The sequence below is a fragment of the Cynara cardunculus genome, assembly GCF_001531365.2.
Source record: "Cynara cardunculus var. scolymus isolate 2C chromosome LG 15, CcrdV1, whole genome shotgun sequence".
NCBI classification, from domain to species: domain Eukaryota; kingdom Viridiplantae; phylum Streptophyta; class Magnoliopsida; order Asterales; family Asteraceae; genus Cynara; species Cynara cardunculus.
The window spans coordinates 19,176,766-19,198,859 of NC_037542.1; the positions used below are offsets into that span (position 1 = coordinate 19,176,766).

At 33.9% G+C, this 22,094-nt stretch overlaps 2 protein-coding genes across 2 annotated transcripts; one reads left to right on the top strand and one right to left on the bottom strand.

Moving 5' to 3' along the window:
* Window positions 1-7,598: 7,598 nt before the first annotated feature.
* Window positions 7,599-12,455, bottom strand: LOC112527726 (vesicle transport protein GOT1-like). Its single transcript, XM_025138504.1, has 7 exons — window positions 12,332-12,455; window positions 11,936-12,039; window positions 9,982-10,073; window positions 9,774-9,854; window positions 9,568-9,665; window positions 9,399-9,480; window positions 7,599-7,922 (listed from the first exon to the last, which is right to left on the bottom strand). The coding sequence occupies exons 2-7, from the start codon at window positions 11,964-11,966 to the stop codon at window positions 7,884-7,886; spliced, it is 423 nt and encodes a 140-aa protein (XP_024994272.1). The 5' UTR covers window positions 11,967-12,039; window positions 12,332-12,455; the 3' UTR covers window positions 7,599-7,883.
* Window positions 12,456-14,715: 2,260 nt separating this feature from the next.
* On the top strand, window positions 14,716-21,580 carry LOC112527436 (ras-related protein RABH1b-like). Its single transcript, XM_025138099.1, has 6 exons — window positions 14,716-15,022; window positions 16,582-16,652; window positions 17,116-17,204; window positions 17,386-17,497; window positions 19,713-19,803; window positions 21,137-21,580. Exons 1-6 carry the CDS (start codon window positions 14,906-14,908, stop codon window positions 21,275-21,277), a joined length of 621 nt encoding a protein of 206 aa, XP_024993867.1. The 5' UTR covers window positions 14,716-14,905; the 3' UTR covers window positions 21,278-21,580.
* The last annotated feature ends 514 nt before the right edge of the window (window positions 21,581-22,094 follow it).

The following is a 22,094-nucleotide window of genomic DNA, read 5'->3' on the forward strand; positions in this document are numbered from 1 at the left end:
CGCAGATCAGCGAGGGATCAGCGAGGGAATGTGTTTTTTGTCATTTCCCTCGCTGATCCCTCGCTGATCTGCGAGGGAAAAATTCCCTCGCTGATAGTCGTCGCTGATACCTGGTTTTCTAGTAGTGATTATCGGATGAGTATGACATGGACTAAAAATCTTACCCGGTAAGAGCGAAAACAAAAATCAAGAGTCTTATCTGGTAAGTAAGGACGAGGACTCTTACCATGGTTAGCGCTTACCGGGATAAATTGTTGCATACAATGCGTTTTAGAGAATAAAATCTTATCCGGTAAGTAAGCGATAGTGTTGAATTTTACCGTTAAGTGTTTACCGGGTAAGTGTTTAGGTAAACGGCCCCTTAGTTATGATTCGTAAAATAGTTGATAAGCTAGCTGATAAACTAAATATGTTTGGCAAAACTAGCTGATAAGATAGTTGAGAAATTAAAATGATTTAAAATGACATGTCTAAAGATTAATAACCAAATACAACTTTTAGAGAATTAATTAATAATGATTAATATTATCCGGATATAATTGAAAAAAATGGCAAAAAACTCCTCATAAGCGACTCCCAACTAGCTTTCCATAAGCTAACATATAGTAAGTTTTTTTGAAGTATAAAATATTTGTATACGACAGATAGAACAAGAAAACTTACATACCCTCCTCACCTTTTGGTAACGTTTGAACCCCTGACCTCCTAGGAGACAAAAGACTCACATACCGCTAGACCAAAGACCCTTTGGTTACATGTATTAAGTTGTTAGAACTTCAGTTATGATGATAAAAATAGGTTAATAAAAATAGATAAAGATTTATGAAATGTATATAGATCGATGAATGCATATGTTGTCATGTTCTAACCGAAACATTCATCCTCAGTTCCTCACGTAATTCGGTCTGATCGTTCATTCGGTTACCGTTGTCATTCTTTAATCAGCTTGATTCTCAATTATTGTAGTGGTGATGATGGAGTTTGGGGTGTTGTGGATTATTTGAAGGTTGTAATGAAATATTTGGTTATAAAATTCTTCAGTTTTTTTGTATTATGCACACGTTAACAACAAGATTATGTACAAAGAATACAATCGGCATCCATGTAGATGCTGTTGGTGTTTTGCTTTCACAGCCTCACATATGGCATAACCATGTGCATGCTTGGACACGTTTACATATACACATATACGTGTATATTATTGGGATCAAATAAAACCAGCCTGTTTTCATGAGACCCGTGGCCGTGTTTTTGTTGTAAATGTTCGGCTTTTTTTAACCTTCACAAAGTTTTACTGTGAATTTCAATTGTAAAAAAGTGGTCTCATGGATCTCACGAAAACAGACCGGTCTCACGTGAATCAAACCCTACATATACATCTAGATATACTAGAAGGTATTCGCACAATGTAACGAGATACATATTCATTTTAATGTTTCCTTTCATTTTTTGTCTTTGTTGATATAACACGGTTTATGTAGTTTTGAGAAAGATAATAATGTTTTTATTTTTGAATAAAAATAAATTTGAAGACATCATAAATTTTTTAATAAATATATCGATATTAATATCAAATTAACTATTTAAAATTTCTTGTTTTTATATAATTTATTTAATTCATTTTTTTATTATAATTTAATTCGGTCAAATAGTGAAGTAATTTATTTTTGGCTTAACAATAAATTTTTTATAAAAATAATTATCGAATAATGATTCTGTTAGAACTCGATAATTATCTTAATTATATTTTAGATTTTTTATATTTTAGAATGAGATCTTTATTCTCTATTTGATTATGTTTATCCGCAGTTATTTACACGAATTCAAACATGGAGCTTTAATAAGTTGTACTTATGCATAATTTATTTGTAATCTTGAATTTTAAATAATATGCATCAATATACAGTACTTCATGCATAAAAAATTGTTTTTAAGAGTTTTTGTCAAATACTTTATAATATAGTATAGACAATGAGGTTTTAGGGAAGACAATAACTAAATGAGAAACCAAAAAACACTTCATCAATCGTTATGTATATAGAAGGAGGTTCAAACGAGAACAATAGCTAAATAAAATGACATAAAAATGGTCAAATCACAACATCGCTCGCTATGTCAGGTTGCGGCCAAAGTTGCTAGAATTACATGTGTGAATTAATCGTTTTTATATTCTCTTATTTGATTGAAGTTCTCATACAAACAACTCTTTGTATAATATTATACCAAATTTGTGAAGCGGTCAGAATAAGAATCTCGATATAAAATTTGTACATGAAAGACTCAATCTAAGAATATATTCCAATCATGAAAATCTAAAATGCTTGATTGATGAAAAGATGACAAATACCTCAAATATATATATATATATATATATATATATATATATATATCGGTTCATTTTAAGGGTTGGGTTCACGTGAGACCAAAGGTTTTTTGTGAGACCCGTAAGATCAATTTATGTTCATTGATCAACTTTATAAGCATATGATCTAATGGTCTAAAGTTACACAGTGCAATTTTGTAATTATTGAAAAGTCTAGTGGCGTTTATTAATGTTCAGATCTGACGATTGTAGATCTAATCCAAGGGTTGAGAATTGGTCTTATGAGTCTCACGAAAAACTATTGGTCTCACATGATCCCAAGTCTCATTTTTTAATGTACATATACATACGTCAATTAATCTTGGTCGACCCTGACCTTTTTATAAATCGATTAACCTCTTGAAATAAGATCTCGTTTCCTTTTCAACCAACATTATATATATTTTGGGTATATCCCTTTGTTTTACTTTGTTATATATATATATATATATATATATATATATATATATAATATAAAGGCTGGTTCAAATGCTAACCAAGATTATCGTGTTAACTTTGTTAACCGATCTTGACCGTTAATTTGAATAATAAACAGTTGTGATTTAATAATATTTAAAAATTAATATTTTCAATTAACATATGTGAACAAAATATCAAAGGGTATTTAGATAAAAAATAATCTATCTTTAATAAACGAGTTGTCAGACATATGAACAACTTGTGTATATCTTCAAACCACATCAAACAAAAAAGATTAGACATATGAACAACATGTGAACCGTATGAACATCTTATGTATATTTAGGAGCCAACTCTGCTGTATGTACATGAACACCTATGAACCACGACATCTAGGTTTGTGTGTTTTCATACGTGTTCACATGTTTTCACATGTTCTCTGTGTGTGTGTGTGTGTGTGTGTATGTATTCATATGAACATCTAGTGACTTGAATATACATGAACACTTATGAATCACGACATCTAAGGCTGTGTGATTTCTGATGTATTCATATGTCAAATGTGAGAACTATCGATTAAAATAAATGTGAATTATAGAACATGAACACGTGTGAAACCGCCCAATGTCAATATTGCATCATGATCAATTGTGATATTTTCAAATTTGTAACTCCCAATTAATTATTTGGGAGTTACATAAAATGACAAATTACTTAAATACCCTTGTATTTAATATATGAGTTACATTTGAACCAAATGAAAAGATGGAATATGATTGGTTGAGCTTGGTTAACATAATTAACACAAAAAAATTGTTTAGTATTTGAACCAAGCGCTCTCTCTCTCTCTCTCTTTATATATATATATATATATATATATATATATATATATATATATATATGAAATTGATTGTAAAAATAGTTTGGCATGTGAGGAGAGCATATGGTGGTGACAAGGGAGTTGGGATCTGAAGACATGCATCAGAGTCATGAACTGATAGCATGGGATGGATGATGATAAAGCAACAAAAGACACAGGGGCAGGGGCAGGGGCATGGGCTCCTCCTCGTAGTATATTTTGCTTCATTCTGCTCACCCTTTTAATTCATCCATCTTTCACTTTGTAACAGGACTTGTCATATATACCATGTGACACCAATATTAAACCCTAAATCATACTCTCTATATATACACACACACATATATATATATATATATATGTATATATATATATGTATATGTATATATATATATGTATATGTATATATATATATGTATATGTATATATGTTCAGGGAAAAGACCAAAAAATGAAAAAAAAACTTATTATAAACATTGTGGTAACCATTCATTTGGAGGGAATGCACGTGTGTATGTAAGTAATTGAAGTTGTTTCTTGGTTTTTATACACATGCACATGCTATACATATGTGTGTATCAGATAAGTTACTTGTATGCACACACACACATATATATATATATATATTGTCAGATAAATGGTTATCAAGGTGTTACTTAGTTTTTCATTCTTTTATAGGTTTTTCTTTGAACTTGACCCTATATATACATATTAAAACGATTGATTAATATACAAAAGTTTTAAAATGAAGATATGTGAATAATAATGATAATACAAAGATGAATCTTCTGTATCACATTAAACCAACCCTATCAATAACCTTTTTTAAGATCTTGAAACCAAATCCAAGAGCCGTTTGTCTCTTGATGTATTTTTTTTATTAACCTAGATATACAATCTGTTATGCGAGCTGACTAATCGTAGGGAGACCACCTGCTTTGCAGGTAACCCGGAGTCATCGCATTTGAACCCCCGTGGCCATGAGGAGATTCTTATTTCTCCTTGGATTTGAACCCGAGACCTTCAGATACTTTTGATCTTTCGAACCCAAATTCAAACCAATCAAACACCACTCTTGATGTATTTTTGGGAATATATTGAACAATTATACAAATGAAAGATTCAATCACCAAACCACATGATCTTTAACTTTTCGACGGGAAAAAAAATTCTCCACTACTTTGTCACCGGCTACTGGTTTTCATAGAGCAACATTTTTGTCTTTTAAAATAGAAGAAAATTTTGCATACATCTTATCTTTCTAAACCTTATAGTCCCAGCATTTGCAAAACTTCTAATTCATACAAATCATTCTTAACTCTCCATCTACTCTAATTAATATCAGGTTCCATAAATACCTTGATTGTTTTCTAAGCTAAAACATTAATGATCATATCATTTTTCATAAATATCTCAATTATATTAAATGAAACCTCACAATTTTTAATAAATATCTTAATTGTTTGTTTTGTATAAATTATGAGGTTTGCAAACTATTAGGAACATATACGTGTGTGTATATATATATATATATATATATATATGTAGTGTGTGTGTGTGAGAGAGAGAGAGACTTAGGGAAGACCCAAAAAATTTAGAAAACTGGAGAACATTCTAATAACCATTCATCTGTACGATATACATGTGTATATAAGTAATTTCTCCGGTATGCACATGTATATACACATGCCCACGTGGATAGAAACAAGGATACATATTAATTACATGCATATGCATATTGTACAAATGAATAACTAATTGGTTGTTGTTCAGTTTTTCAATTTTTTATGATTTTCTAAACCAAACCCTATATATATAAAATATAAATAAAAAGTATAATTGATTTTATTTGGTTTATGACAATGGAGGTTTAGTTTTGTTTATGTTTTGTTGTGAAATTGATTGGTAATCTTTATGTAGCAAAGAAGGCAAGAATTGGGTTTCTGAACATGAAGTGTTGACTCAACAATTTCAAGATTAAGTTTCCAGAGGGTCTTGGGTCAGTGTGTACAAACATGTGCATTGCCCTTCTGCTACACACTACTTCACCTGCAACCATAAAAACCATTTCTACCTGTTTTTTTTTTTTTTAATAAATAAACCATCATGAATTTTACCCCATTATTTTTCAATTTATGTTTAGGTAATACATAAATAAAAGACTCGGGTTTTTTAGGAACTCGGGGTTAATTTAACGATGTTAGGGACAAGTCGTGTAATTACCTCTTTTTAACTGAAAAGGAAAACGATTCATTTACTGTAAAAATGAAGAGTTGGGCTTAAACGAGAATATGATCAATATAAAAAAAAAAACAAGAGAACGCCTATATCATGTGATTTTAGACTGAAATCAAATCACATGTGATTTAGGTTCGTTCAACGTTGTTAGGTCGCTAGGCCAAGCACATGCGTGCTCTCTTTGTGTCGTCTGAACCTGAATCACATGTGATTTTTAGTCTAGATTAGGTGTTATCCTTGTTTGAACATTTATATAAAAATAAATGCATACATAAACGGGCTTGAACTATAAAGTATACTACGATGAGAGAGGTTCAGGGAAAACCCGATTTTTTTTTTTTTTTTGAAAAACTGAAAAACACATTGATAACTATTCATCTGGACCGTATACACAAGAGCATCTACAAAAAGTTGCACATAATACAAATATAACATGGTTTTAGCTTTATCAATAAGCACTTTATGTGAGAAGTTAAGCATTTTTTTTATTTCATGTAACTATACTTGTTTCATAATTTTTTTATATTTATAAGAGACTCATTTATATGTTTGTTAATGATTATAGGCCGTGTTCAAAAATCGTCGTCATGGTCTAAGACATGTTTCAGTTGTTGCGACATGACCTGTAATGTTTGTGTAAGGCGTGACTCACGCGACGTACGTTTTTTTACGAGGCGTGACTTTTTTAAGTTTAATTTTTTTAACTTTTGTGTTTTTACACTTTTACAAACTAGTCTAATCACGTCTATCACAATTTCATGGATTCACACATGTCACATATGAACGGTTAAGATGAAGTTGTAAAACTCTTCCAAGTTCTATTTTGAATATTTGATCACAAACTCTTTATACAGTACTGGTTAATATATATATATATATATATATATGATTTATCATCTTCTAATATAATTATATTATTGAATAAAAAATTGAAATATATATGCATATATATAACTAGAGTCACATCATACAAAAAATAAACAATAAGAAAACAGTCAAATCACATATAATTTCACACTAAAATCACAAACAATTCACACGATTTTGCCACGTCATTCGCACATCCTTGCATTTACTGTTAGTGTAAAATAACATGTGATTTTACACGTGATTTGTCCTTTTTCGTATTTCTTATTTGGTTATTTTTCTTGTTTGAACCTCCCTTTACATAACCATATATACATAACATACAAATTTGCCGTCTTGAAAAATGCAACATTTTAACCATGGTGTGTCACACCATTTAAAACCTTGGTTATAGATATAGCTGGATTCAAATAAGAACCACAAATATTTTGATAAATCAAGGACCAACTACTTCATATATTATTTGTCATAATAATCATGAATAATTCTAAAAAAACTCATTTTGAATTTTAGATATAAAACCATTCATGATATAAAAAAATGATATATAAACAATAAATAATATTTATGATTATTCAGGTTTAGTTATCATAAATAATATATAAATTATAATTTGTATCTGAGCATCTACTTTGCATGATCAGTAATTACGATTTATTATGAAAGTAAATCATATATATTACTTTATTATAAATAAACCATTGTTTTTATGGAAATGGAAGTATAAGGCTCCGGTCCGGGCTTATAATAAATGGCATTTTAATTCAAATCAAGCGCCCAATCTGATATGATCCAGAGACGGTCAATATGGGCCCAACATGGCCCGGTTCAAGACCAGGACGGGGACCGATTGGAACCAGGAATCTAGATAAACATCTAAAACATTATAACCTGTAAATTGAAGTTCATGGATGGTCTTGGAACTAAAAAGATAAATGAAAGAAAATCTAGAAAACCTACACAACCAAATTGGCAAGGTTTTCAGAAGAAAAAAAATGATATTCTAATTTAACAAGGCAAAAAGGTTAAAATTGTACGGTAAGAACCCATAGACGGACCGATGACGTTCCACCGTAGTGTCAGTGATTGAACCCAAACTGTTTAAAGGGGTTACAAGTTGGTGCAGCCCAGATTCAAGTTATACAGGCACTCTTTTGCCGCGGTAACGATCAAAGATCTGTGCAGATAAACCAAGTAATTGAACTTTTAGTCCGTATATATCGGAAAATAAATGGGACAGAATTAGAACATATATTATTATAGATACTAAATCCAGATTCTAATATATTAATTATTCGTGAAATTAAAAGAAAAAAGGTATTGGCAGATAAATCCGACCCATTTTGACCCGCCCTAGTATGCACCGGTATAAACCTAAATCATTTTGGACTAGTTACTCAACCCACTCATTTTGCTGGCTATAGTCCATATATACGCCGAATAAATATAACATGAGCATCATTACGCCCATATTTCCCCCTCCATAGAGACCTCACATCGATCCCTGGGAAACTCTCATTAGAGCATCTCCTGTCATGAACCTCGGCTAGATCAAATTATTGTTTCCTACATATTTTATAAACTTCTACTTCCAATCATGAACCGGTCCATGATTTATAAATAAAAATTACCATAAAAGAGAGTGGGTGGATTCATTTATTGAAAATGGCTTTGGGGCCCACAAAAAATGGTGGTGGAACCGGTCCACACTTTTTGTCGTCTCCCAATGGTATAAACTGGTTTTTTCCAAGCTGATGTGGCAATGTAACCCTCGAAGACCCACCCATTCGAGATGCCCTTATATGCCATTGACACCCTACCCATTGTTGTAGAAGTTTTACAGATCAATGACCATTTTAATTCAATAGGAGGCATAAGTCATGTATATGTAGAAAGTTGCGAGAACATAATGATCTCCAGATAAATCAGAAGGTTAAACACCGAGACTGGTGTATACCGCATTTGTTATTACACCAATGTCAAAATTTTGAAATACAGGCTCAACTTTATCACAGAAAAAGATTCTAATTCAAGAAATGAGAATCTCAGTATCAATGACTTCAACTAAGTTCAGAGGAGCAAGTAGATGCAATAAAAAACAACACAGGATAGATGTTATTGGTTCAGCTGAATACCGATGGTGTCAGTTTATGCTTTATGAGGTCTTAATGGACAGAAAGAAGTTCATAGTTATTGTCTCCAACAAACTAAAGGTTGTAAACTGTAATTGCATATGCAGTATACAGCAAATTGAAACTTTTACTAACCCATCACAAATTAAGCTCTCTCTTGAATTGTTGAAATTATCTTAAGCAAGTTAGTTACAGTGCCCACTAGTGTTTAAACCATGAGCATGTCTGAAATCTAGTATTCCATGGCATGAAAAGGATCAAAATCAATTAGAAATGAGGTAAATAGGTTTCAATCTCAGTTCCAAACCCCATGACCCAAACACTACCTTTCTGTTAATTTGAAAACTAATTTCTAGAAAAAAAAACCTAGTTTCAAATCAAGGCTTTCTCAAGTCTCAAAGTAAATTAGGAGTGAATTTTAGTTATAGGAAATGGTTGCAGGACAACCAATTAGAAAGGATGATACTTCACACTGAGAAAGCACGAAAAAGATCAACACGCGCAAGGGCAGAGAAGCATACCGATCTAATGAAAGGTTGTTGAAACACCCAACCGATAATAGGTATCTTCTGCACAAAAACTGAGAGTGTGGGCCAGAAGCCACTGCATAACGTGCATCATAAGTAACTAACTGCAAGTCCTATAAGCAAAATCAAAGGAATCACCTCACGAAAATTATATTAAGCAAACCTGAAGAGGATGATGAATCCATAAGCCTCTGCGGCCATTCCTATTACAGGCCACCCAATGATGACAAAGAAGAAGCCAATACCAAAAGAAATTGTGCCCTGTTCATGCAGTGAAGCAAAAGGCTAAACGGAAATGGAAAAAAATACGACAATACACAAACATGATCCTATGAAAGGAAGGACAGAGAGTGAGTTAGTATTAAAAACCTTAAAGTTGCTGCGTTTCATGAAAAATTGCAAGGAGGGTTTGATCCCGATGGTCATTATCACTCCTGAGATGAATAGGATCTGATTCAGTACCAAACCAAATTGACCCATTGTCAGTAATTGTCAACTCAGCATCAGCAATAGCAGAACATGAAAAATAGAATAAGGAGTGATCAAGGAAATCCAAATAGCAATGAAAGACACCAACATTTCCAATGGCAAGTAGCCCCTTGTCGAAGAAGAAAATGATTCCCAAAAACGAGAAAAAGACACCAAATCCAGTCAATCCCAGTCCTATCTCTGTTTCACCGGGAAAAAGAACTGCTTAGTGGACTGATATTTCCAAAAAAATCAATAAACTTGCAATTAACTAAAGCTGATTAATGCCAGTAACTAGTAAAACATCCTAGTGAAAGATGGAAAGGTAGTGATATATTGACAATACAAATGAGCTGCATTAGATCATATTTGTAACCAAGTTCTGTTCTTTATAGGAGATTAACTAATAGTTCTGGATGAAAGTTGCCATAGGCCCATATCAAATTAAAAGGTTTTCTGGTTTCATTTCAGCTTTGCATGAGAGGTTCTCTTCTTCACAACATTCTTTAGTAAATCCACAAAAATAGAAACCTGAACTATGTCACCACCTGGGACATTACTTATTTAGCTTAGTTCCACAGGGTAATTGATTTCCTAATCAAATATTCTGATAGCAAAAACGAAGACCACGTACTGACCGATCTGGTCACAACAAGGCATCACCCATAATAAGGGTTCTTAGCACTCGCAATATGAGAAACATAGTAAATACAAAATGTTCATTTGTTACCAAAAATCCAGTTACTATTATGCCTCCTGGCACTATGTTATACTCCCTTTGTCCCGTGAAAATTCTAACAATGTCCATTTGGGCATATACCATATTAGTTGCACATTTTCTTATATGGTAAAATTTCAAACTGAAGTTATTATGTTCATCATCATAAATTTAAACTTATTTATGGGGTTGATTTTGGTTCACAAGATTCCCCTTGTTTTTTGTCGTTGAAGGACTTCGACATGTGACTGATAGTCTAAAAGTTTAATAAAACTGTGTGTCGTCTTTATTGGTCTGAGATATATGTAAATATATATACAGAGGGAGAGAGAGAGAGAGGAAATCTTGATGTATGTGAATGCTTTTGGCAGCCACCTTTGAAAAAACAAACAATTATTACTGGTTGGATGAAGAACATAAGAAAGAAGAGTTGAAGCACCAATTTTACATAGAACGGGAAGGCTAATAAAATCTCTGTGACAAGAAGATTGGGGGTGACAATATCTAAAGTTACGATCTCTAACAGAGCCAGCAATAGTACAATCTCAAGCATATTTAAGCTATTACTTATAACTATAGGTTCAGTATTACAGGCCAATCCTAGTCCACTAGTACCAATAGGCAGCAGAGAGGAAGAAGTACTACACCTAGGAATCAACAACACGAAAACTTTGTTATAAATTATCCCTTAGCAGGCTTGGGACTAAATATGCATCTACTGTCCCTAAGAGCCAGGGGCTTGCCCTTGCTTCACAACATGTATCTTCATCAGCTATGAGGAAGCAAGGCTAGAGATCACTATTTGAGACTTGATCACTAGATGTTTCCACCTCGTCTTTGGTCATTTGATCTACATTTCTAATTTCAAACATTGATATTTCTATGACTTCAACTTCAAGCCTTCAAGTTACACGTCATTTATAGCATCACTGTAGGCAATAACAACACTTAGAGTTTGATACGCTAAAATATACAATCAGTTGCAAAACCAAGGACTCAAGGAGGGGATAGTGCTGTCATCTCCATCAAATTTTTATAATTACAGGAGGTGTTCGAAAAATTTAGTATTAAAGTTATAACTTCAACAATCTTTTTCCCCAAAAAATTACAACCGATTTATAATTTCACATCCATTCGTGTATTTTCTGCCCTGCTGTTGGAACCAAATGATTTACAAACTTATCAGCAGAAATTTCCAGTTACTGACAAGTACATGTTTAACTGTATCATAGTTGAATTTATATATGCTATCAATTGGAGATGGTGCAATGGTGCATCACAATACTGCATTTGGTTGGGGTGGGGAGGGGGGATATAATATAAGAACAAGCTGTTGAAAACTCACTTTTCCAGTCGTTCATCTCCAGACCAACCATCGTGTCTATTCAGAATAAATTCTCCAACTAGCAGATCAAATGATTTCGTAGACTGAATCACAAGCAAAGCAACCTAATCGGATGAACAAATCAAGATTAATCCAAAACAAAAAGTCCAATTAAGATAAAAATTTAAAAAAATGACAATGTTCTAATTATTTTGAGGTCACGCAATCGATTAGGGTTTATACACGCAATATTAGGCTCAATTAAGATCTCGAGATCTTACATCCTCTTAACTAGAATCATCAATCTAATGGACACAATAACAAAAGTAGATATCAAATTTTCAAAAACCGTTAACAGTTATCTAAAAACCATGTAAAATTGGATTGCGTAACTTCAGAATTTGTAAAGAGATAAACCTGTTTCAGAGAGGGAGAAGCACAGAGTTACGATTATGGCGGATTACTGCGTGTAAAGATTGGGAAGATCAAAGATGAGATTTAAGTGTTTCTTATTTCCCAGTTTCGTATCATTCTCGTCTATGAACGAATCGATCGTTGTCGATGTGTTAGTTTTTCAAATTTAAGCCTAACACTATTTTAGTCCCTGTACTTTCACTTTTTTCATATAGGACACTTAAGTTCTCTTTTAGTCATTTAAGCCACTGTTCTGCTTATTTTTGTAGTGATTGAGTTATCTAGTCGGTTTCTTTCCGACTTTGTCTTATCCATTCTTGTAACATTTTAGGTCAACCGTACCAGATATTGTCCGTTCTCTCCACACCTGTACTAATCACTGTTTTAAAAAGCGTCTAATAGAGTAGGTATCAAATCTCATCTAAGACAGCTTTAGTTCTCTTCCCAACATATATGGGATCTTATGAGCCATCGCCCTTGGAGGCTTAGCGTCTTCACTGACACACCAGTCCGGTTCCCATCTCTAATATCATTTGTAACATCTCATACTAACCGTACCAGCTATTATCTGCTTTATTCACATCTGGACTCACGATTTTAAAACGTGTATGATATATGGGGTATTCAGTTAATTGGTCTTCAACGTCATGAGAAACAACGCAGTCGAAAACAAATGAAATGATGGAGAACAACGATAACATTTCCTCAGTAATTTTATACTTGGTATTTAACTAGATCTTCTCATTTTCCTTGCCGCTAATGACAATGTCTTCTACTGAGATACATCACCAGTTAACTATTTAACTTAGTGATTTTATGGTTTTTATTATAAAACAATTTAAAAAAACATGTCAAGTAAAATAATAGTTTCACATGTACCAAACTTGTTGTTCATACTGATAACATTACAAAACATACATGTAAACAAACATCATATTGGTGAAAGCAACTCAGTAAAACAGTCATGCATTCATCGAAACATTGCTAAAAACTTATAATATACATGTAAAGATTATTGAAAGCTCTATGTTGAATAGTATGGTAGCGAACGACTACTACATCGATTTGATGTTGTGCAAAAGGCCTTACAGTATGTAGGTCCTCACTAAACTTGTGCTGCCAAAAAGGACCTACATATCGCAAGGTCCTTTGCACAACATCAAATCAATGTAGTAGTCGTTCGCTATCATACTAAACCTGTTTTATTGAGTTATTGTATACATGCACATTCCATATCATTTGAGTTATTGTACAAGGACCTTGGTTGTTCTTACTTTGAAATTTATGCGAAGTGACTTTTGGTTAGTTTTATTACCTTTATAATAATAATTATTAATGTTGAAAAAATACACGAAAACTCACAAATATAAGTTCTTATAAAAATACCATTGTGAACTTTTATGTAGGTTTTTAATTTGACGAGGCAAAAATGACGTGACAAACAAAAGTACAAAAAGTGAGTTCTTATAATAACCTCTTTCTTCAAGCGTCTCAGGTCCTAAAAGTGCATGATTAATACTGCCAAAACCCAATCACTAATGTTGCATTGGAACATACAAAATGGTTCTTATAAAAACTACTTTTGTGAACTTTTATGTATAAGTTGTTAGAAATTCTGGTTTTCGATTGCTTGAATTCCACTGAAAGTCGTGTATTACTTTCAGATTGAAGTATTTCGATGGTACAATCGAAACTTCAATCGGGTACAATCGAAACTTCAATCGGATAAAATTCAGTGGTTTTCCCGAACAGAGAGTTTTTCGTGTTATGAAATATGTGTACCGAAAATCAAATGACCAAATCATAGCTTTTCCCTCGAACGGTCGAAAACTGCCATACGACAGGGAAAAAACTGGGTTTTCAAAACAGAGTCAAAACCGGGTTTAAATTTTCAAATTTGGATTTTTGAATCATTTTTCACAAAACAATATTACCCGAATAAAAAATTTCCAAGCTGACCTGATAGCTTAACCCAGCCAGGGGCTCTGCCCCTTGGACCCCGCCACCGGGGCGTTGCCCCCGGACCCCCGTCGTTTAGGGGCTTCACCCCTAAATTAATATAAACTAAAACAAGTGTGCACTCCGCACCTTCCTTACTTGTTCGATATTTATCATGATTATATTGGTCAACAAATTAATCCCATTACATTTAAATGATATTAGTGATACAAATTACCAACATAAGTTCTTATTTTGATGAGGTGAAAATTATATCACAAACAAAAGTACAAAAAATGATTCTTATAAAAACCTCGATTGAAGAAGCTTCGAATAATGAAATTAGTAGATAAAGATATGGTTACAAAATAATGTAATATTTAAAATATTTTGTAAAAGTTAAAAAAAAAAAAGGAAATTTGAAATAAGATAAAAAAATGTTTGTTTTTGGGGCTTTGCCGGATGCATCTCAAGTGAAAACATGTAATAGTAAGCTGTTGAATTTTGGGCAACGGAGACTCAAAACCGACTGCGAAAAACAGTGAATCTACAACTCAAATCTGCAAAAGTTTTTCGCTGAATCATCAAACTCTAGTACCCGCTTGATTGTTGTGATTTGATCAAATCAAAGTCAAGAAAATGGCACCAGTATCAGCACTAGCAAAGTACAAGCTGGTGTTCTTGGGTGATCAATCCGTCGGCAAAACCAGCATTATCACTCGTTTTATGTATGATAAGTTCGATACCTCTTACCAGGTACCATAATTGCTATCCATACAAGCATTCAATCAGATCATTGTAGCGTTTTGTGTAATTTCCAGATCAAATCGGCGATCTGACTGTACATTGAGTCGGATTCCCGCTTTTTCGTTTATTACATGCAGATCTGTAGTGTTTTTTGCTTTATTTCTGTTAGTACGAGTTTGCAGTTCCCATTTGAAGCATGTTTTAACAATTTTGCAATTTTTTTGAGTTTTAGTTGATTAATTTTATTCAGTGAGCTAAATTGGTGCGGTATCATGATCTAAAAGCCTGCTCCCGTGTTGCTTGTTTGGGTATAAGAAATGAACTCTTTAACTATATGATCATGATCGCAGAAGATGAACACCTTGTTTCTGGTGTTTTCGATCCAAACTTTTATGGTTCATTTTTGTGGTTCGGGATATAAAAGCAACCAGACAACAATGGCATTTACTGTTAGTTACAACACGGTACTTACCTCCTTTCCAACATTTGAGATGCATTTTGACTGGTCCTACAGATTGTCTGTTGGATATAAAATTGATATGAGACCTAATGTTACTTGGAAGATCACAAACAATTCTAGATAGGTCTATAACAAATTCAGAGTCTGTAAATGTTAATTTGATTCCAAAAGTAAAAATCAATATTTAATTCTTGAGCATAGTGTATTCTGTTTGAAGAAAATGGTTCAGTTTGACTGTAATTTTACACTAGCAAATAAATACTATCTTATAAAAGTTCAGGTAAAAAAGGAATACATGGTGAACTAGCATAGAAAGTTCTAGGACCGAAACAATAAGCCTATTTTCAAATTCAATTGAACATTTGGTCAGATTGATTATGTCAAAAGGACTGTCGCCTAAGAACTATCGGAGTACCAGTTGGCAGTTTAGCACTCCGTATTATTTCATTGTTGGACTGGACATGTGACAACAGAAACAAATAAAACACAAATAGGATGTCTTCTGGGTGAATGTCTCATTTATGTTATGTTGCTAAGGGTATCTGAAGTTATCTGGAGAAGATCGGTCTCTATTGTAATTGACGGGTTACCGTGCTACTCTTAAATTGCATGATGATAATAGCTTTATCATGATCATTATGTATTTATAATTTTCTAAATAGAAGGCGTTTAGGGACTTTAGGATGGTCAAATGGTTGCAAATGGAGGGAACTACATTTTATTGCCATGTAGGTTAATCATACTTGATAAAATGGTATTCATGGATACAATCTCTTAAAATTGCAAGGGAAAGACGGCGTATAGACACTTACTTTACACCCTCATAGCCTCGATGCACTTGGGCCACCCTTTTACACTTTGTGCAGTAGTCTTATCATCTATCTGTCTTACTTGATTGTACCATTATTCTTGTGTGACCAATGATCTGCCATGTTATCTTGTCTAAATGACTGAACCATGAGGTCAGCTGTTCCAAGAAACTTCTTAGAAAAACATAAGGAAGTTAAAACAATGATTCTGTGGTATATGAATGTTAATGTTGACATGATCTCGTAAATTGACCTCAAATTCATATACCTTAAACTGAATTATGTTCTACATTGATCAGGCAACCATTGGAATTGACTTCTTGTCAAAGACGATGTATCTTGAAGATCGGACAGTTCGTCTGCAGTTGTGGTAAGATGTCTTGCCATAATAATTCAGACCATTCCATGCAAGTACGCTACATCTGTCCTGAATTTACTATATCTATCCCTAAATTATGTGTCCTGGTTTTTCACTCTTGTGATATTCCTCATTCTTCTCCCCACACTTTTCTTTAGTTCTGCCTTGTTGAGGCCTGCAGAGGGAAAAAAATTCAGAGAGAAATGCTCTCTCTTTCTATCTAACAGTAGTTATATCCTTGCAGGCCTGTGTTTCAACTCAAAAATTGTGTTCCATTATTATTGTTTTCTGCCCAACTGTTAGATGCTTGCTATTGGTTAGGAACATTTATACTAATTCTTACTTAGTACAGATATGATGCTTTAAAATGCAAATATCTTTCTGAGCATTATTACTGGGGAATTCATTTGTCTTGACAATTCTTGCAATTTTCTTTGATGAGTATCTTTTACTAAATTACCTGGTGTCATCTCAGGGATACCGCTGGACAAGAGAGATTTAGGAGTCTCATTCCAAGTTATATAAGGGATTCTTCGGTTGCTGTCATTACATATGATGTTGCAAGTATGAATACTTGAAGCATCGTCTTTTGAAATATATTTAACTCTCTTTCTTCATTGATGGCTTAGGGTCCACATCATATGCTAATTTACAGAATTTCACATTTGGAGTTTTTTTTTTTTTGCTTTTGTATCCATAACCTGAGTAATGTCTTCCCTATTTGTTTCCTGCCTCTTTCATTTAGGTCGGCAGACTTTTCTTAACACTATAAAGTGGATTGAGGAAGTCCGTGCAGAGAGAGGTAGTGACGTTATCATTGTTCTGGTTGGAAACAAGACTGACCTTGTGGACAAAAGGTGATCCTTCCTAACTGTATAATTTGACTAATTTCTACTGGTTATTGATGCTGACAGCTGTTGATATTTTTGTAAATATAAAATTAGATGAACTGCATTCCTTATGTTATTATTTGAGTAAATTATTGAGACCGCCAAACTTACCATCAAAGTCACCATTTCTTTTTTCTTTTTCTAAGATGGAGAATAAGACTTTGGGGAAAGAGGATGTGCATCAACTCACGTTCTTTTTCCATAAAAAGTAGTTGTGGTGAGTTTGGTGGTAAATGTAATGTAGCTATATATGAGCCCATACTAATTTAATTTTTAACCCACAACTAGGTTGAAAGGAGGATCAATAACTCCTTTTTGTAGATCATTCTATAAGAGATTGTAAGTCAGAAGAAAAGAAAGAGAGGAAGAACAATTATTCTCTGGAAGAAAATTGTTGCCTGAATGGCAATTAGGACTAGGAACACCAAGAAGAGGGGATCATGTGTATTCGATGGCCTCTAAAAGAGTAGAAAGATTCTCGTCAGATATTAGCAGCCTAGAGATTCATATTGTGGTACACCTGAAACTCAAGAGGCCACCTAACAAAGGTGAAGTACTCCAAATACTTCATTCCACCTATTAACAACCAAGGAAAGGCCATCATTCAACCATTTTCATGCCTTTGTCCATCTCAATTCTGTAATTGCAATTTTTGACAGCTTATTCCCTGTCTTGCCTTTGAGAAAGAAGTAACAATTCCTTATGAACCCTCTACCAAGAAATTGGTTTGGAACCTTGTTACCCTTCATAAAGTCAAAAAGCTTGTTTCCAGGAACTCACCAGCCTCTATGTATATAAGTTGTACCTGCAAACGACCCAAGCAGAGAGAATGCCTGGTATATAATTATTATAGGCCTTGGAGGCATAAGCTAAAGGCTATATATTAGCTAGCAGAATTAGCGGGTCCTATTGGTCAAGATAGGATCACGTGGCTGCTTATTGGTTATGAGCAAATCCTTATTTCATTGTTTAAGAAGGGCCATGTTTTCCATCATAATTGAAATCAAAGGGTGATTATTGAAGCAACTAGTAAGGTTACTCCATTGTGAGCAAAAGATCATGGGTTTGAGTCACAAAGAACGTGTATTTGCAAAAATGGTAGTGAAAAAACTACATACAAAAACTCCCCTCCTCACCCCTTGTATATCTGAGGAGCCTTGATTCATTCGGCTACCCTTTTTTAAATATATGATCAATTTCTTGTTTTCTATGAAGTACTCAAAACCCATCACTGTGACCAGCTGTTTCCCCTGTGGTTTTCACAATCTTCCCTGATTTTGTCACTCTCCTATTTGCTCTCATTGCTGAGCAAGATTCCATTCACGTATCTTCTAAGAAACAACTGTTGTTTGATTTCTTAATCCATCTCTTCTGTCTTATTTAGAAGCTTTAGGAGGAATGTACTTCATGTTTGGTTTATACATTTGAGCTAGTGCTGGTGATTGGCATGCTATTCAGCAAAGAGAACTCTCCACTGACACTGATTATATTATGAAATAGGGTCCTGCCTGGCTCAGTGCTAACAGCTGAATTCCTCAAAGTGCTACATGTTTTTGTGAGAATTAGCCATTGATTGACGGAATTTCTAAATCAATCATTTCGAACATGTTTAGGATTGTTAAACAAACAATATTACTACTGTGTAAATGAAAACTTTGAGCGTAAGCATTACACAACCATGTGGAACCTCACTAGATTACTCTCCATTTTCCAAAAGGGACCTTTCTGAGGGAAGAGAGGTTCCAACATATATGGAGGAGAGATGGTTGAAGTCAAACCAATGTGGGACTCTAACATGCCTCCTGCAACGTAGGCTACACTATGAGCTAATGACATAAAGGCTCCTGAACTATACATATATTTACATAACATAGCTAACGTTTTAAAGCGAACCACATGAGATGAAAGTTCAATGCTGAACCAATATAAATGTCTGAACCAGTTCTACAAAAGAAAATCCTGCTACACAGAAATGTAATGCTTTGTTTTTCTGCATTGCCCTTCACTGACAACAACAAACCTTTTATCTGAAACTAGTTGGGGTCTTAGACCTTAACCAGAATAGATTGCTGTCCAGTGAACCCAAAAACAAGTATGAAAAGGTGAACTCTTTTAGATTATTGCTTAACTAATTGATGAAACTTCTCATCACTTCATGTTGTCCTTTGTTGATGATTCACAGGCAAGTCTCAGTAGAGGAAGGAGAAACGAGAGCTAGTGAGCTGAAAGTCATGTTCATCGAAACAAGTGCTAAAGCTGGGTTCAACATAAAGGTATCTCTGCACAAAAAACAGACATGCACACACACATTTAGGGATGCACTTAACCCTTACGTAGACGAGTCTTCACATACTAACAGTTTTCATCCTCTGCTGCCTCTGAACATAGAATATAACAATCAAATCAATAAATCTGACATTAGTGTAATATGAAAGATTTACTAATTTTCTAAGGCCTGGTGTGTGAATTGTGATATTCGTTGTGGGGGGATTAAGAGGTGTGGCGAAGTATCTGTGAGAAGGGAAGTTATAGTGAGAAGTGTAAGAAGAGATCTGAACCCTTGATCATTTTTAATCTCATGCCCACCCATGCATTGCACTTTAGAAGGGAATTGATCCGGTGCACCTCATTAGTGTTGACATTCAATTAGGTTGATATAATGTTGGAGATCTCTACCGAAACCCAACCCTAAGAGGTGTTAGTTATCATCGCTAATATAAGTTGGCTAGGGAATGTGAACCAAGCTTGACACATTCTATTGAGTATGACTAACATGCAGGGTTCAAAAAGGCGCGCATGGCGTGCGTTTTTTACAAGGCGCGACTTTTTTCAAAAAGTTAGGTTTTTTGTTTTTTTAATTTTTTTAGCTTTTGTGTTTTTACACTTTTAACTTTAGATTTTACCCTTTTATAGATTTATTTAATCACATCACTCACAGTTTCACGAAATAATACACGCCATGGACTCGTAATTAAAAAGAAGTTGTAAAATTACCCTTATAAGTTCTATTTTGAATATTTAATCAAAGACTATTTTTATAATAATAATCTATTTGATTTTTCTTCGTCTAATATGAATGTAATTTTCTTAATATCATTATCTAATTGAATAATACATAGAAAACATATATATATATATATATATATATTTAGAGTCGGGTTCAAACGAGAACAATACCTATTTAAGAGAATACGAAAATCACATATGATTTTACACTAACATCACATGCAAAATCACATGTGACTCATGCGACTTTGCCCCGCGACCTGAATTCGTGCCAAAGTCGTCCGCAAGGTCCTCACTAAACCTGTGCTACCAAAAAGGACCTACATACCGCAAGGTCCTTCGCACAACATCAAATCAATGTAGTAGTCATTCGCTACCATACTAAACCTATTTTATTGAGTTATTGTATACATGCACATCCCATATCATTTGAGTTATTGTAAAAGGACCTTGTTTTGTAACAGATGGGAGTAATTCTCATTTAAAGAACTTCCCAAAAAAAATATTGCAATTTTGATCGGACAAGGGTAGTAACCAATTAAGAAGACCGATGATATCGATATGTCAAGCAGTTTCTTACAAAGTGAATTTTGATTACAGGCTTTATTTCGGAAAATAGCAGCGGCATTACCAGGAATGGAAACACTTTCCTCAACAAAACATGAAGAAATGGTTGATGTGAATTTGAAGTCTTCAAACATGACTTCTTCCCAGCCGGAATCCGGTGGTTGTGCTTGCTGATACAAAGCCTGTTACTGTTGCTGCTACTGCTTCAACCCGACTCGTGTAAAGTTCCAGATGCATGCTATTCAACTGGTCTGGAACCCCTATGTTTATTGGTTTGTTATACTTGTCATTTACCAGAAATGTATGTAACAATTTTATTTTTTTCCACCTTTCAATCGGTACATTTGTAATGGAAGTAGACCCCCTTTGTGAGTTCTTGAGGTTTAGTTTGTCATGTATAAAAGGATTTGCATAGAATCGCCAAGATTTTGATTCAGTTTTCTATTGATCGATATACAATGTGGTTTGAACCTTCTATTTGTTTTCAGGTGTATGCTAAATGACGGGCATTGGTTGTAAGCCGTGGTTTCGTTTTGCCGGTTGTTCTTCTATATGATGTATATGCAAATATTTTCTCTATGGGTGCAGGCTCCAGGATTTCACCTTTTTACAAATTCCACCTTCGTTTTTTCACGGTTCAATCTTTTATAGCTGAATTGATCTTTTACATCAAATATTTAGGTTCGATCGATGCACAGTTTAAGAAACTGTTCAATTGTTGATTAATTATCTTAACGATGGGGCCGTTTACAGTTTACTAAACGATTACCGAACATCACTTACTTTGCTGGGTGAGCATGACAAGTATTGAGAATCTTACCTGGTAAAAGCTTACAGGATAAACGTCTTTTCCCAACAAATTTGCTGAGGATATTATCCGATAAAACCATATGGGTTGTGGCTTAGACTAGTGGTTGAGGTCATGTGGGACGTGGAAGAATATCTCATTTGTTTAGGGTTCGATTTTAGGCATACACAACAATTGTGGACA